General features: G+C 54.0%; 1 protein-coding gene across 2 annotated transcripts in view; it reads right to left on the minus strand.

Annotated features, from left to right (window-relative positions):
• LOC141190040 (FH2 domain-containing protein 1-like) overlaps nucleotides 1–16,340 on the minus strand; it is a 134,734-nt gene that overhangs the window by 33,251 nt on the left and 85,143 nt on the right. Inside the window, exon 2 of one of the 2 annotated variants that reach the window (XM_073661190.1) lies at nucleotides 2,165–3,053. The exons of the other annotated variant lie outside the window; for it this stretch is intronic. Within the exon in view, the coding sequence (XP_073517291.1) occupies nucleotides 2,165–2,971 (807 nt within the window). The 5' untranslated portion in view covers nucleotides 2,972–3,053. The remainder of the gene's footprint in view (nucleotides 1–2,164; nucleotides 3,054–16,340) is intronic. 2 annotated transcript variants of the gene reach the window in all.

The raw sequence follows: 16,340 nt of genomic DNA on the forward strand, positions 1-16,340 counted from the left end.
GTGAGTAACATAGGGGGCAGAGGAGCTTAACCAGCTCACCCCGAAGAATATACCGGACACCGGGTCCGAGTCTACGTGGATCTTCATGACCAGTAGAAAACAACCGGAACCCCTGGCGAACTACATGTCCCAGGATCACCAAAAGCTGATACGTACCAGGGTCAGGAATCACGGAGACCCCAAAGAATAGGGAGAGTGATCTCCAACAGAAGGCCCTATCACCAAGTCAGCAGGTGCAGAACAGAAACCAAGTTAGGCCCAGCTCCAAGCAGGTCAGAAACTTACTACAGAGAGGCAAGAGACAGGAGGCCCTACACCCGCTCACTGGGGAGAATCCGGACGTGCACCCCTCACCCTACAGTGCTCCTGGACGTGCCTGAATTTCCATCAGTAAAAGGTACTGAAGTGACTACCGTGTCTATCACTGTTCTTGCTCTGACCCGGCTGGGTCTCGCCTGTCCTGCATCCCCCTCTCCGTACGCTGCGCTGAGGCCTAGCTCCACCTGTGGGGAGCTATACCATCGAGCTGCCTCAGCGCTGGTGATTCTCACCAAAAACCACAGGTGGCGTCACAAACTTTCATAGAGTTAACCAATAATCCCCTTTTAAAAGCTGACTCCAGGGTACGGGCCCGGGAGCCGACCACCGCGACATCCCCAAGGCCAGGCAAAGGCCCGGGTACCGAGTCGTCCCCATCCCCCTGGGCTAGTCACTATTTTGAAATGTTTTATATGAGTGCATTTAACCTGTTTATCCCGTTACCTGAAAAAGGTCCAAAGACTTTTAGGTTATGGACAGTGAATAACCAAGAACTTTCCCTTACAAATAGTTGTACCTATAAAGTGCCCCCTTTTGTGCCAGACCACTGAACAAAAACCCGTTGGAGGTGGCCAAAGACGTGGTCCAACATCTGGATCATCTATGCCCTGCAGCCACCCCAGGGCCTCCGTGGAGGGTCCCCCATTTTAATAGCTAGTAAAGGCTAGGTATTCAGCGGGGGGCTGATATTAGTAGCCTGGGAAGCTCCGTGGGTATTACCCCCTTCCCAGGCTTCAAACATCTGCCCCAGCCGTCTGCTTAACCTCCGCTAGAGACTAAAATTACGGGGAACCCCACGCCAATTTTTTTTAAATAAATCCTTTATTTTAACACTAAATGACAAGTACAGTAACCAACACTGTCACTGTACTTCATATATATGTGACTGACATGTTTCTAACTATCTAATCTATGTGTGATGCTCTATTCTTTCTGTTGTAAATTGTCGGGTACCAGTGTATGCCGCTGATGAATTGCCGGCTTTTTTAAAGGGACGAGTGCATGAAAATCGGAGGACACTAGTGTGTTCCAATTGCCCTGCTATGTTTTTCATGCACCCTACTATATACCCTGCCTGCCTGTCTCCCTATATATTCTGCCTGCCTGACATTTAATTGAAGACCGTTCTCATCGATTTGGGCAATTTTTGACCTTCTGCAGACCGCCAGGGGGGGACCACCAGAAAAATGCTCGAGTTTCCCATAGACTAACATTGCGTTCGCTGCGCGGGTCGAGCACCCGAGTAGTCCAATGTGCTCGATCCGAGCACCCGAGCATTTTAGTGCTCGCTCATCACTAATAGTTAATAAAAATAAGTTTACTCTTTAACTCTAAGCCAATCTCAAGCGACACCTTATCCGTAGTGTGAAAAGGATTATTGGGGGTGAGCTTTGTCCTCTCCCCTAAAATCTGAATTCTTCTGATATGGACTTATAAAGTATAAAAATAATTTTTATATGGCATTTTTGTGGTGGATTATGGCATTGGTAGCTGGTTCGAGGAGGGGGGGGGGCACCGAGGCCAGGCGCTGCCTCGAGGAGGGGTTGGGCCACCGAGGCCAGGCGCTGCCTCGAGGAGGGGTTGGGCCACCGAGGCCAGGCGCTGGCTCTTCTTTCCTACCTTATTAAACAATCTATAACATGCAGTTTGACAAAGCTTTCCTACAATCCAGCTGAAGTGAAAATTTCACTCAGAAAGATGGAGGAAGGTCTTGTAGACGAGTCTGACATGACAAGAGGGAGACAAACATCCTAGAGAAGCGAGGTGACCGAGCCACAATGGAGGACATACGGCTCAGCGTGGTCTATGTTGCCAATACTAAGGAACAGAAGAAGCCGTCTCCTACCTCCTTCACGCCGCGCTCAGTGACACCTTGATGGGATCGGATCTTGAAGCTCCTGGTACCTCGCAGTTTACGTGGTTCCTCCCTTTGTCCGAAAAGTTCCTCCATGTGAACCACATCTATCTGAAGACTGGCCCCCTGAGGGCCACAAGTCCAGAGGTTCCGGCCGCCCAGAACCCGATCAGCAGGCAGCGCATCCCAGTTGAAGTTGCGTAGTTTTGGTCTACGCTGATCTCCTACGTGTGGGGGTGGAGCAGCAAGAAGAGACGTTCCATAAGATGGTGGCGGTGGGGGTGGAGCAGCAGGAAGAGACGTTCCATAAGATGGTGGCGGTGGGGGTGGAGCAGCAGGAAGAGACGTTCCATAAGATGGTGGCGGTGGAGCAGTGGGAAGAGACGTTCCATAAGATGGTGGCGGTGGTGGTGGAGCAGTAGGAAGAGACTTTCCATAAAATGGTGGCGGTGGAGCAGTGGGAAGAGACGTTACATACGATGGTGGCGGTGGAGCAGTGGGAAGAGATGTTACATACGATGGTGGCGGTGGAGCAGCATGAAGGGACTTTCCATAATATGGAGGCGATGAGGGAGTAGCATTGTGAAGGGACGTTCCATAACATGGCAGAGGTGGTGGTGACGGCAGGGCAAATGTTCCTGGTGGAGGAGGTGGCGGAGGTAAAGATAGCTCTGCTGATTCAGGACTATATGACTGAAGTGGGAGGCCATCGGCTGGGAGGGGTGGTGGACATGGAGGTAAAGGTGGGGATGGTGAGGTCCTTGAAGTTACCATGGAGACATCTTTTGCATCATCCATCTGCTCTGTAGTGAGGGCCCAGATCTCCGGCTGTCGGTGGTGGCGGCTGCTCAGGACATTCTCAAGGTAAAACCTTCAGTCTCTGATAAAAAAAAACACAACAAAACGTTGTCACCAGAAGAAGCTGAAGCTCAATATACAGAATAAGGAGAAAACAAGATAACGGCGAAACAAGAGTATGTGCACCGAGCTACGGCGAGGAGGAAAACAAGCACTAGCTTCCCGAGAGCGGCCATCCAGGCTCCTTCTGAATGAGGACAAATACAGGACTGTAGCGCCCCCGCTGTCCTGGATCCAGGTTTGCATGAGGTCTAATGCAGGACTGTAGCGCCCCCCACTGTCCTGGATCCAGGTGTGTATGGGGACTAATACAGGACTGTAGCGCCCCCCGCTGTTCTGGATCCAGGTGTGTATGAGGACTAATACAGGACTGTAGAGCCCCTCATGTGTGTATGAAGACTGTAGCGTATTTGGCCTCATGGTGTCACTATGTGATGGCGGCCGCTCTCGTCCTGCACAAGATGCGGATGTTGCTTCGTGCCACCAGTGTTGGAGGCTCAGCTCCAGTCTCACCTTCTTCCCTACTGGTGATGTGTGATACTGCCGGTGATGGAGTCGGGCACGGGATGGGGCGCACGAGGCGGGCGGTGCGGGTGCACGGGGCGGGGCAGCAGGGGCACGTGGAGGGGCAGCGCGGACACGTGGCGGGGCAGCAGGTGCTCATGGTGGGGCAGCGTGGACACGTGGCGGGGCAGCAGGTGCTCATGGTGGGGCAGCGCGGACACGTGGCGGGGCAGCAGGTGCTCATGGTGGGGCAGCGCGGACACGTGGCGGGGCAGCAGGTGCTCATGGTGGGGCAGCGCGGACACGTGGCGGGATAGCGCGGACATGTGGCGGGGCAGCAGGGGCACGTGGAGGGGCAGCAGGTGCTCATGGTGGGGCAGCGCGGACACGTGGCGGGGCAGCAGGTGCTCATGGTGGGGCAGCGCGGACACGTGGCGGGGCAGCAGGTGCTCATGGTGGGGCAGCGCGGACACGTGGCGGGGCAGCAGGTGCTCATGGTGGGGCAGCGCGGACACGTGGCGGGATAGCGTGGACACGTGGCGGGGCAGCAGGTGCTCATGGTGGGGCAGCGTGGACACGTGGCGGGGCAGCAGGTGCTCATGGTGGGGCAGCGCGGGCACGTGGTGGGGCAGCAGGTGCTCATGGTGGGGCAGCGCGGGCACGTGGAAGGGCAGCAGGTGCTCATGGTGGGGCAGCGTGGACACGTGGCGGGGCAGCAGGTGCTCATGGTGGGGCAGCACGGACACGTGGCGGGGCAGCAGGTGCTCATGGTGGGGCAGCGCGGACACGTGGCGGGGCAGCAGGTGCTCATGGTGGGGCAGCGCGGACACGTGGCGGGATAGCGCGGACACGTGGCGGGGCAGCAGGGGCACGTGGAGGGGCAGCAGGTGCTCATGGTGGGGCAGCGCGGACACGTGGCGGGGCAGCAGGTGCTCATGGTGGGGCAGCGCGGACACGTGGCGGGGCAGCAGGTGCTCATGGTGGGGCAGCGCGGACACGTGGCGGGGCAGCAGGTGCTCATGGTGGGGCAGCGCGGACACGTGGCGGGGCAGCAGGTGCTCATGGTGGGGCAGCAGGTGCTCATGGTGGGGCAGCAGGTGCTCATGGTGGGGCAGCGCGGGCACGTGGAAGGGCAGCAGGTGCTCATGGTGGGGCAGCGTGGACACGTGGCGGGGCAGCAGGTGCTCATGGTGGGGCAGCGCGGGCACGTGGAAGGGCAGCAGGTGCTCATGGTGGGGCAGCGTGGACACGTGGCGGGGCAGCAGGTGCTCATGGTGGGGCAGCGCGGGCACGTGGAGGGGCAGCAGGTGCTCATGGTGGGGCAGCGCGGGCACGTGGAGGGGCAGCAGGTGCTCATGGTGGGGCAGCGCGGGCACGTGGAGGGGCAGCAGGTGCTCGTGGAGGGGCAGCAGGTGCTCATGGTGGGGCAGCGCGGGCACGTGGCGGGGCAGCAGGTGCTCATGGTGGGGCAGCGCGGACACGTGGCGGGGCAGCAGGTACTCATGGTGGGGCAGCGCGGACACGTGGAGGGGCAGCGCAGGCACGTGGAGGGGCAGCGCAGGCACGTGGCGGGGCAGCAGGTGCTCATGGTGGGGCAGCGTGGACACGTGGCGGGGCAGCAGGTGCTCATGGTGGGGCAGCGCGGGCACGTGGAGGGGCAGTGCGGGCACGTGGAGGGGCAGCGCGGGCACATGGCCATCTTAGGGTTGGAATTGATGGGAACACGGCAGGGGGCAGCGGCGTTGCCAGTCTCCTGATGCATCACTTGGACGCTGTTGCTATTCAGCCACAATCCCAAAGATGAGGTGCGGCCTTCAGGACAGCGAACGACGCAGCCCCCACTCTTCACTGTAAATGTGGCCCCTGCATTACACACCTTCTCAGGGGCCCGGTGCCCTCTCCAGTCTATGGCCTCCAGTGTGGACTCCTCATGCTCCAGGACCCAAACTGATCATCCATTAACAGGAAATCCCAGTCCCAAGGTCCAGTCTCCAGCCCGGCCCAGACCCAGAGCCATTAACCCTGTCACGCCTGGCCCAGACCCAGAGCCATTAACCCTGTCACGCCTGGCCCAGACCCAGAGCCATTAACCCTGTCATGCCCGGCCCATGCTCTGCCTCCAGGGACTAATGACTTGTTGATTCTGCACCTGGTCCTCAGTGATCTCCAGGAGCAGGAGGGTCAGCGGGTCCCACAGGTGACAAGATTATGCTGATTTATTTCTATGTTTTATGCCTGCGGTTCTCGTGTTTTATCTGCACACCCGGGGCCCCGATCTTCACATGATCTATGTATTAACCTGTTGTCTGCATGCGTGGTTTTCTGGATGTCAAGGAGGAAGGAGCAGCGTGCAGACAGCGGGGTGAGCGCAGCGCAGGATCGGCAGCATCCAGACAGCGGGGTGAGCGCAGTGCAGGATCGGCAGCGTGCAGATAGTGGGGTGAGTGCAGCGCAGGATCGGCAGCATCCAGACAGCGGGGTGAGCGCAGTGCAGGATCGGCAGCGTGCAGATAGTGGGGTGAGTGCAGCGCAGGATCGGCAGCGTGCAGATAGTGGGGTGAGTGCAGCGCAGGATCGGCAGCGTGCAGATAGTGGGGTGAGTGCAGCACAAGATCGGCAGCATCCAGACAGCGGGGTGAGCGCAGCGCAGGATCGGCAGCATGCAGATAGTGGGGTGAGTGCAGCACAAGATCGGCAGCATCCAGAGAGCGGGGTGAGCGCAGTGCAGGATCGGCAGCATGCAGACAGCGGGGTGAGCGCAGTGCAGGATCGGCAGTGTGCAGATAGTGGGGTGAGTGCAGTGCAGGATCGGCAGCGTGCAGATAGTGGGGTGAGTGCAGCGCAGGATCGGCAGCGTGCAGATAGTGGGGTGAGTGCAGCACAGGATCATTAGCGTGCAGACAGTGGGGTGAGTGCAGCGCAGGATCGGCAGCATCCAGACAGCGGGGTGAGTGCAGTGCAGGATCGGCAGCATGCAGATAGTGGAGTGAGTGCAGCGCAGGATGGGCAGCGTGCAGATAGTGGAGTGAGTGCAGCGCAGGATGGGCAGTGTGCAGATAGTGGGGTGAGTGCAGCACAGGATCATTAGCGTGCAGACAGTGGGGTGAGTGCAGCGCAGGATCGGCAGCATCCAGACAGCGGGGTGAGTGCAGTGCAGGATCGGCAGCATCCAGACAGCGGGGTGAGTGCAGTGCAGGATCGGCAGCATCCAGACAGTGGGGTGAGTGCAGCGCAGGATCGGCAGCATCCAGACAGCGGGGTGAGTGCAGTGCAGGATCGGCAGCATGCAGATAGTGGGGTGAGTGCAGCGCAGGATTGTTAGTGTGCAGATAGTGGGGTGAGTGCAGTGCAGCATCAGCAGCGTGCAGATAGTAGGGTGAGTGCAGCGCAGGATGGGCAGCGTGCAGATAGTGGGGTGAGTGCAGTGCAGGATCGGCAGTGTGCAGATAGTGGGGTGAGTGCAGCGCAGGATCGGCAGTGTGCAGATAGTAGGGTGAGTGCAGTGCAGCATCAGCAGCGTGCAGATAGTGGGGTGAGTGCAGCGCAGGATGGGCAGCGTGCAGATAGTGGGGTGAGTGCAGCGCAGGATGGGCAGCGTGCAGATAGTGGGGTGAGTGCAGTGCAGGATCGGCAGTGTGCAGATAGTGGGGTGAGTGCAGCGCAGGATTGTTAGCGTGCAGATAGTGGGGTGAGTGCAGCGCAGGATCGGCAGTGTGCAGATAGTAGGGTGAGTGCAGTGCAGCATCAGCAGCCTGCATCTCAGCCTCATAAGTACACAGCACCGCTGCGCTCCATGCTGGGGTACAGCCTAGTCACAGGACACAGAATGTTCCTTCCTTCTAGAACGTTCTATTACAGGTTTTCATTCCATCACTAAGACCTTGTTCACACCTTCTCATTACCTCATTTTGCTCCGATTTTACAAAATTGTGATAAAAACTCCCAGATTTTCCTTTTTATTTTATAATAAAAATGCAGCACAACAGCATAGTGGGAACATGGCCAAGGATCCTGTGATGTTTTCTGCTTTGTCCTGCTCACACAGCTGCAGAGACCCCATACATAACACCCCCTACGTCACTGCTGTTTCTCCAGTTTTCGTAGTCATTTCCTACTTTAGGCCACGTCCCTACTATCAGTATTTGGTCAGTATTCGGTCAGTATTTGCTCAGTATTCGGTCAGTATTTTTTCTCAGGAGTGGGAGCCAAAACCAGGTGAGGAACAATCAGAGAAAAGGTAGAATAGAAACAAGTCACCAATTCTGCATTTATCACCCCCTCCTGAGAACAAATACTGACCGGATACTGACCGAACACTGATAGTGGGGCCGTGGCCTTAGTTTTTGCGCCTTCTTCTCTGTGTGATTTGCACCATTTGTTGAGTTTTCTTTTTTAGGCAGATTCCTGAAATGCGACTTTCACCTGACGTCCGACCTTCCGGTGCCGCTCACTCCAGGCCAGGATTTGGGGAGAATTTTCAATTTGTCGCATTTTTGCTCCTTTTTTGGATCTGAGAGTTTTGGAGTTAAAAAGTCACAAAAAAACTGATAAACATCTGAGCTAAGTCTCCAAGTTATGGTTAATGTGCTCGGTGTGCCCATTTGACTGAGGGTAGAAAGCAAAGGAAAAGGACAGCTGCACCCCGCGTCCAGAACAGAAAGCTTTCCAGAACTTAGGAACAAACTGGGTCCCCCGATCTGACACCTCATCGGAGGGAACCCCGTGAAGCTTCATGATCTCATTTATAAACACCTGAGCAAGAGTCTTGGCATTCGGAAGTGCCGGTAATGTGACGAAGTGAACCATTTTACTGAACCTACACTACCGTCCAAAAGTTTGGGGTCATTTAGAAATTTCATTATTTTTGAAAGAGAAGCACATTTTTTTTCAATGAAGCCGACATTAAATGAATCAGAAATCCACTCTATACATTGTTAATGTGGTAAATGACTATTCTAGCTGCAAACGTCTTGTTTTTATTCCAATATCTACATAGGTGTATAGACGCCCATTTCCAACAACCACCGCTCCAGTGTTTTAATGGTACATTGTGTTTGCTGACTGTGTAAGAAGCTAATGGATGTTTAGAAAACCTTTGCACAAGTATGTTAGCCCAGCTGAAAACGGTTTGGCTGATTTGAAAAGATATAACATTGACTTTCCTTTGAGCTAGTTGAGAATCTGGAGCATTACATTTATTTGCTCTATGAAACTCTCAAAATGGCCAGAAAAAGAGAACTTTCATGTGAAACTCGACAGTCTATTCTTGTTCTTAGAAATGAAGGCTATTACATGCGAGATATTGCCAAGAAACTGAAGATTTCCTACAACGGTGTGTACTACTCCCTTCAGAAGAGAGCACAAACAGGCTTTAACCAGAGTAGAAAGAGAAGTGGGAGGCCCCGCTGCACAACTGAGCAACAAGACAAGTACATTAGAGTCTCCAGTGTGAGAAATCGACGCCTCACAGCTCCTCAACTGGCAGCTTCATTAAATAGTACATGCGAAACACCAGTGTCAACATCTACAGTGAAGAGGTGACTCCGGGATGCTGGCCTTCAGGGCAAAGTGGCAAAGAAAAAGCCATATCTGAGACTGGCTAATAAAAGGAAAAGATTAATATGGGCAAAAGAACACAGACATTGGGCAGAGGAAGATTGGAAAAAAGTTTTAAGGACAGACGAATCAAAGTTTGAGGTGTTTGGATCACACAAAAGAACATTTGTGAGATGCAGAACCACTGAAAAGATGCTGGAAGAGTGCCTGACCCCATCTGTTAAGCATGGTGGAGGTAATGTGATGGTCTGGGGTTGCTTTGGTGCTGGCAAAGTGGGAGATTTGTACAAGGTAAATGGGATTTTGAATAAGGAAGGCTATCACTCCATTTTGCAACGCCATGCCATACCCTGTGGACAGCGCTTGATTGAAGCCAATTTCATCCTACAACAGGACAATGACCCAAAGCACACCTCCAAATTATACATGAACTATAGGGAAGAAGCAGGCGGCTGGTATTCTATCTGTAATGGAGTGGCCAGCGCAGTCACCAGATCTCAACCCCATTGAGCTGTTCTGGGAGCAGCTTCACCGTATGGTGCAAAAAGTGCCCATCAAGCCAATCCAACTTGTGGAGGGGCTTCAGGAAGCATGGGGGGAAATTTCTCAAGATGACCTCAGCAAATTAACAGCTAGAAAGGTCTGCAATGCTGGAACTGCTGCAAAGGAGCATTCTGTGACCAAAGCAAAGTCTGAAGGAGAAAATTATTCTAATAAAAATCATTATCTCTAACCTTCTCAATGTCTGGACGATATTTTCTAATCATTTTGCAACTCATTTGATAAATAAAAGTATCATGGAAAACACAAAAGTGTCTGGGTGACTCCAAACTTTTGAACAGTAGTGTATCTGTGGCACCCCAGGGGTCCGATTGCAACAGTGGCATTGCCTCTCTCACAGGGGGTGATGCCATGCCTGGAAACAAGCAGGGCTCCCCTAGTCAGGTATACTAACATGCAACACTTTCCTGGCTCCAGACCAGCAAGGGGAGCTCCTCCCCTTAGCAACTGGGATCTGGGGGCGGGGTTAGTTAGAGTAGTGAGAGGAGTTGAAGTCAGGACGTCGACGAGGAAAGACCTGGGGAGTGGAGCTGTCAGCCAGCTCACCCCAGAAGGAGGCGCAGAAGAACCGGACACCGGAGTCTGAGGTTGTGGGGCACTGAAGGCCCAGCAGCATAAACCGGAGGACAGGAGACTGCAGGTCTCCTGGCCCCATCAGACGCCCGGAGGCTCAGCAGCACATAGGGCCCAGCACCGCCACGTGGGAGTGACACTCCAGGAAGGCCCGAGCTGCCTGCCATACGGGTGAGCACAGAACCGTTACACTCAGGGACGAGGGCCGCAGCACAGCTATACGCAGCAGGGCAAAGAGGTAGCACAAAGGGAAGGCCTACAACTCCACCTGGCGATTCCCAACTTGCTTCCAGGTAGCCCGGGCCTCTACTGCCAGCTAGTATCCGTGCCCCGGTCTGCCTAAACACCGCAAGTAAAGATAAGAGGAAACCGCCATTAAGTTGTGGACTGGTCATTATCTGCGCCATCCCCTGCACTACACTGCACAGCAACATCTATAACATCACCATCTCCTGCCCTGGAGCTAAGCTCTGCCTGTGGAGAGCTGAACCAACTCTGCTGCGTCATCATCAGCTCCAGAGGTTCTGCTCCGCAGCGGCGGCTCCATATAGCCGCATATCACAGGTGACGTCACAAACATTATATGTAGAAACTCTATTCCCTTTTCTTTAAAACCCCTTTTATTGACCGCCCTGGGTCACGGACCGCGTCACCGCCACTGTGACATCCCCCAGCATCGACCGGCCCGGCTACCGAGTACCCCACGGCCCAGGAGGAGCGTCAACTTTGCGTCACGACCTGGATTCACGAAGCCCGGTATGACCGGGTACTGTGTGCCATAGACTTTGCTGAACTGTGTTATTACGTCATTTGCCGTCCGCCGAGGGGACGCAGGAGGCCCCGATCCGGAACCGCCGGGTAAGAGATCCTTCCGCCTGCAGAGCAGCATACTGGTACGTCAGCAGACGCTCAGGACCTGGCTGAGGTTCACTAGGGGGGAGGAAGATGCCCAACCTGGGAGAGGATTCAGCCGCAGGCGCGGCCGCCGCCATTGTAATGCCATTATCAATGCCATATATACCAGGGGCGGCGTGGTTGCCCCAGTACTCAGGAGAGTCGCACACCCTGAGCGACTTTGAGGAGAGACTGCGCAGTTTGTTTAAAGTGTACCCCCTGTCTGAGGAGCAGAAAGTCAGCATCCTCATAGGCCAGCTAATCGGTGCAGCCCAGAGACAGGTGAAGTCCTGGCCGGGCAGGGACAAAGGCACTGTAAAAGAAATACTGGCCCAGTTGAAGGACACCTTTGACACCCGCACTGCAGCAGAAATTAAAATGAAGTTCTACGGGTGCAAACAAAGGGTGCAGGACAGTGTACGGGACTATGCTCTAAACCAGCAGGAGGCGCTGCGGGCCATTAAACAGGTAGACCCCGACAGTGTGCGAGACGAGGACAGATTGCTAACTGAGCAGTTTATTGAGGGCTCCTGTCTAACGCTCACAGGACACAGCTGCGCATTATGGCTCTGCAAAACCCTGATCTGGACTTTGTGCAATTTAAAGACCGAGCCATCTGGGTGCTACGAGAACCAACCCCAGGCGGCACTGCATCCCTCCGGCGCCCAGCTATCACATACCACCAGGAGGTAGCGTCCTTTTTCCCGGCACCTGTGGAGGCTGACGCGCAGACTCTAGATAATGACCCGTCTGCACACCTACGCCACCAGGTCCAGGAGCTGACCAAAAGTATGGCTACACTAACCAAAACCATGCAGGCCATTCAAGTGTCTCCCAAGGAAAAGATCCAGCTGGCTTCCAGTCCAGATGACGTCCCGTGGCGACGGCAGAGAAGTATTCCACCGGCCAGAGGGAGGAACAGCGATCGCTACGACCAGGACGGACAACCCATCTGCCGCCGCTGTCAAAAGGCGGGACACTATGCAAGATTATGCAATTTAAACAAGCAACCCCTGGGGCAGAGGGCCAACCCCCAGGAGTAAGACCACCAGGCCCACAAAGCTGGCGAGACAAGTAAGTGGGAGGGCGACCGGTCCTACCTGTCGTGCTTGATGGCATCCCGATGAGCGCACTGCTGGACACTGGGTCCCAGGTGACCACGATGCCATATATCCTTTATAAGCAATACTGGACTGATTCAGCCATTACCCGCCGTCCAGATGAACATCTTAGCATCTATGCCAGCAATGGTCAGCACTTGCCTCAGGTATAAAGAGGTGACCATAAAGGTTGGTCGAGTAGAATTGCCATCACAAGGAATGATTATTGTTCATATTGATCGCCGAGAAAGCCATCCCATGATAACCTTAGGCACCAATGTGATAGAGAATTGTCTTGGAGAAATTATTCTTTTGTTGCAGCAGGTCGCAGAGACCGCCAGTTCTAGTCAGCAGCGAGTCCTGCAGAAGGAGATCAGAGCCCTGATGAAAAGACAACAGGTAGAGCTGTCTGGTGGAGAAGTCGGCAGTGTCAGGATGAGTGATCCATTCCCCATTGCAATGCCCCCTAGGAGTGAAATGATAATATGGTGTCGGGCAGCAATCGGTCTCAGGGGTCAAGATTATCAGGCCCTGGTAGAACCCGTGTGCTCTGATAGTAGGCCCACCATCTTGACTGCCAGGGGTGTAGTCGATGTCCGCAAGGGGAGAATGTCGATACGCATCCTGAATTGTGGGGAGAAAGAGGTCCATTTACCCCGGTATGCCACCCTTGCTAAGCTGTTTACTGTCAGTAACAACTCTATAAGGACAGTGAAACCCTTGCCTCCATCCAAACCGGTGGAGGATAATGGCTCCAAGGGGCAGATGGAGAATTGGTGTCAGAAGCTACAAGTGGGCACTGACTCCACCCCTTTGCACCAAAAGCATGGAGTATACCGGGTGATCCAAGAATATGAGCGAGTCTTCAGCAAACACCCACTAGACTTTGGCCAGGTAAAAGGGGTCCAACATCATATCCCCACAGGAGATCATCCGCCCATTAAAGAGAGGTACCGGCCTGTACCCCCAGCTCACTATCAATGTGCCAAAGGAATGTTACGGTAGATGAAGGAGGCTGGGGTGATCAGAGATAGTTGTAGCCCCTGCGCAGCTCCATTAGTTCTCGTTAGAAAGAAGGATGGTACAATGAGGATGTGTGTTGATTACAGGCAGATTAACCGCATTACACATAAGGACGCCTACCCATTACCCAGGATTGAGGAATCATTAGCTGCACTGAGATCAGCTAACTATTTCTACACTTTTGATCTCACCAGTGGGTACTGGCAGGTTCCCGTGGCAGAGGCGGATAGAGAGAAGACCGCGTTTACAACACCAATGGGCCTCAGTGAGTTCAACTGCATGCCATTCGGGCTCTGCAACACCCCAGGAACCTTCCAGCGGTTAATGGAGTGTTGCCCAGGACACAAAAACTTTGAAACCGTCCTGCTGTACCTAGATGACGTAATCGTCTACTCAAAGACGTACGAAGACCACCTGGAGCACCTGGCCGAGGTGTTCGAAGCCCTATCGGGTTTTGGCCTGCAAGTAAAGCTGTCCAAGTGCCACCTGTTAAAGGCCAAGGTGCAGTACCTAGGTCATGTGGTAAGCGCCAAAGGTGTAGCACCAGACCCTGAAAAAGTCACTGTGATCAACGACTGGCCAAGACCCTCCACTATCAAGGAAGTGCGGCATTTCCTCGGGCTGGTAGGCTACTACAGGAGATTCATCAAGGGTTTCACCATAGATAGCGGTAGCCATGCAGGACCTCTTAGTGGGCCAGTCCAAGAAGGCCAAGAACCCAAAACCACCGTTCAAATGGGGTAAACCAGAAGACGAATCTTTCACTCGACTGAAAATGGCTCTTACTGGAGACGAAGTCCTGGCCTACCCCGACTATGGCCAGCCCTTTATGCTTCATACAGATGCCAGCAACATGGTATTGGGAGCGGTGCTGTCCCAGGTACAACAGGGCAGTGAGAGAGTGATTGCCTATGTCAGCAGGAAGATCCGGCCCACGGAGAGGAACCCCGACAAATATAGTTCCCTTAAGTTGGAGTTTTTAGCCATAGTCTGGGCTGTAACAGAGCGCTTTAAACACTACCTCGCCTCCTCCAGATTTACAGTCTTCACGGACAAAAACCCACTGACGCACCTGGAGACTGCAAAGCTTGGTGCCCTAGAGCAACGATGGATGGCCCGACTGTCTAACTATGAGTTTACAATCAAGTATCGGGCGGGGCATAAATCACAAATGCTGATGCGCTGTCCAGGATGCCCAACTTGCCAGATGGGGGAGAAGACCCGGAAGAGCTGGAGGAGATAGAGCTACCCGCTTTCCATCGTTACGGGGTGACCCACTGCTCCCACTGTGTGAGGGACAAGCGCTCCACCAACAGAGAGGCCACGTTCAACCCATTGCCCCACCATGGATGGGCAGAGACGCAGGATAGCGACCCTGCTGTCTGCCTGGTAAAGGAGTTGCTGACACAAGCTGACTCGCACCCTGATCCAGATGCTCCACAGGAGACCCAACAGTTGTGGAAGGAGAAGGGCAAACTGTTCATCTACTAGGGAAAGCTGTGTCGAAGAAGTATCAACTCCCGGACACACGAACTGGTCTGGCAGGTGGTAGTCCCGAGGCGGGATTCATCAATGGTCTTAGAAGCGTACCACGATGGAGCAGGGCACTTCGGGTGGAAGAAGTTGGAAGTCCTGCTACGTGAGCGATTCTACTGGGTTGGCATGAGGAAAGCAATCGAGAGATGGTGTCGAGAATGTGGTCCATGCAACCTGAGACGGAAAGACCGCGATAGCCAGAGGGCTCCCCTAAAGCCCATAGTCACCAAACAACCACTTGAACTGGTAGCCTTGGACCACGTGAAGCTAGCCCCAAGCCGGTCAGGCTATGTCTATGCTCTCACCATAGTAGACCACTACTCCAGGTTCTTGGTAGTAGTGCCAGTGAAAGATCAGATGGCAGCCAAAGCGTTTCAACAACACTTTTGTCGCCCGCACGGTTACCCTGAATGAGTGCTCACCAACCAAGGTCCAGTCTTTGAAGCAGAGGTGTTCCAGGAATTCTGTAACTTGTACGGCTGCAAGAAAATAAGGACGACTCCGTATCATCCCCAGACCAACGGGTTGTGCGAGAAGATGATCCAGGTGGTGATAGACCTGTTGAAGACGTTGCCCCTTGAAGAACGTAGCCTGTGGCCAGAGGAGTTACCAGATTTGGTGGACCTATATAACTATATCCCGGTGAACTCCACCAACTGTACACCCGCTTACCTGATGAGAGCAAGACCTGGCAAGTTACCCATTGACTTAGACATGGGAGTCTTAACACCAGAGATGACATCACCAGATGCAGATTGGGATACAGAGCGGCAGCAAAAATACCGGAAGGTGCAAGAATGTGTGGAGAGAAGTTTGTCCCAGACAAGACAGAAGCAGGAGAAAACTTACAATCAGCACGCACCTGCAGTTCCCTTGTCACCTGGAGAACAGGTACTCAAGAGGAAGAGACGAGTCCATAAATTAGATCACCAGTGGGAGGATGAGCCATACACTGTCCTACCCTCGAATTACGATAACACCAAAGTGTGCCTCATCAGCAAAGATGGAGGGGAAACTTCAGCGGCAGTCTCAAGAGACCACCTGAAGATATGTCCTGAACAGTTGAAACACAAAGAAGACCAAGACAGCCCTCGGCCCACAGAAGAGGTGACCGAAACGGTCCAGACAGTCCTTGGAGCATTTCCCCGGTCTTAGACGCAGGTGAACAAAGCAATTGTGGTACCTGTCCTGACCTTTCTCCAAGCGGCCTCACCGGAAGCTGCAGAGGCTCCAGAACAGCAGAGAGACCAATTGGCCCCAGTGACAGATGCTTCAGCAGCAGATCAGGAGAATCTACCCTCTGCTAGCAGTGAACCTGTCGTACCCAGGGTGAGCCAAAGAATTCGCAGGAGATTACCCAGCCTACCGGTATTACCTCAGACTACCCGTAGTGTAGTTCACACTGAACCCACCACACCAAGGGTAGACACTAGGGACCATGGTAGGGCAGTGACAACCAATGTACTACGTAGATCGACCCGGAGTACTAAAGGTCAGCTCCCTGCCTGCTGGAGGAATTAAAGTGTAAGAGAGCTAAAGAGTATGTTATATATAGTTGTAAC

This window comes from Phyllobates terribilis, unplaced genomic scaffold (assembly GCF_046119375.1).
Source record: "Phyllobates terribilis strain yellow unplaced genomic scaffold, ASM4611937v1 Scaffold_2__4_contigs__length_985480577, whole genome shotgun sequence".
Lineage (NCBI taxonomy): Eukaryota > Metazoa > Chordata > Amphibia > Anura > Dendrobatidae > Phyllobates > Phyllobates terribilis.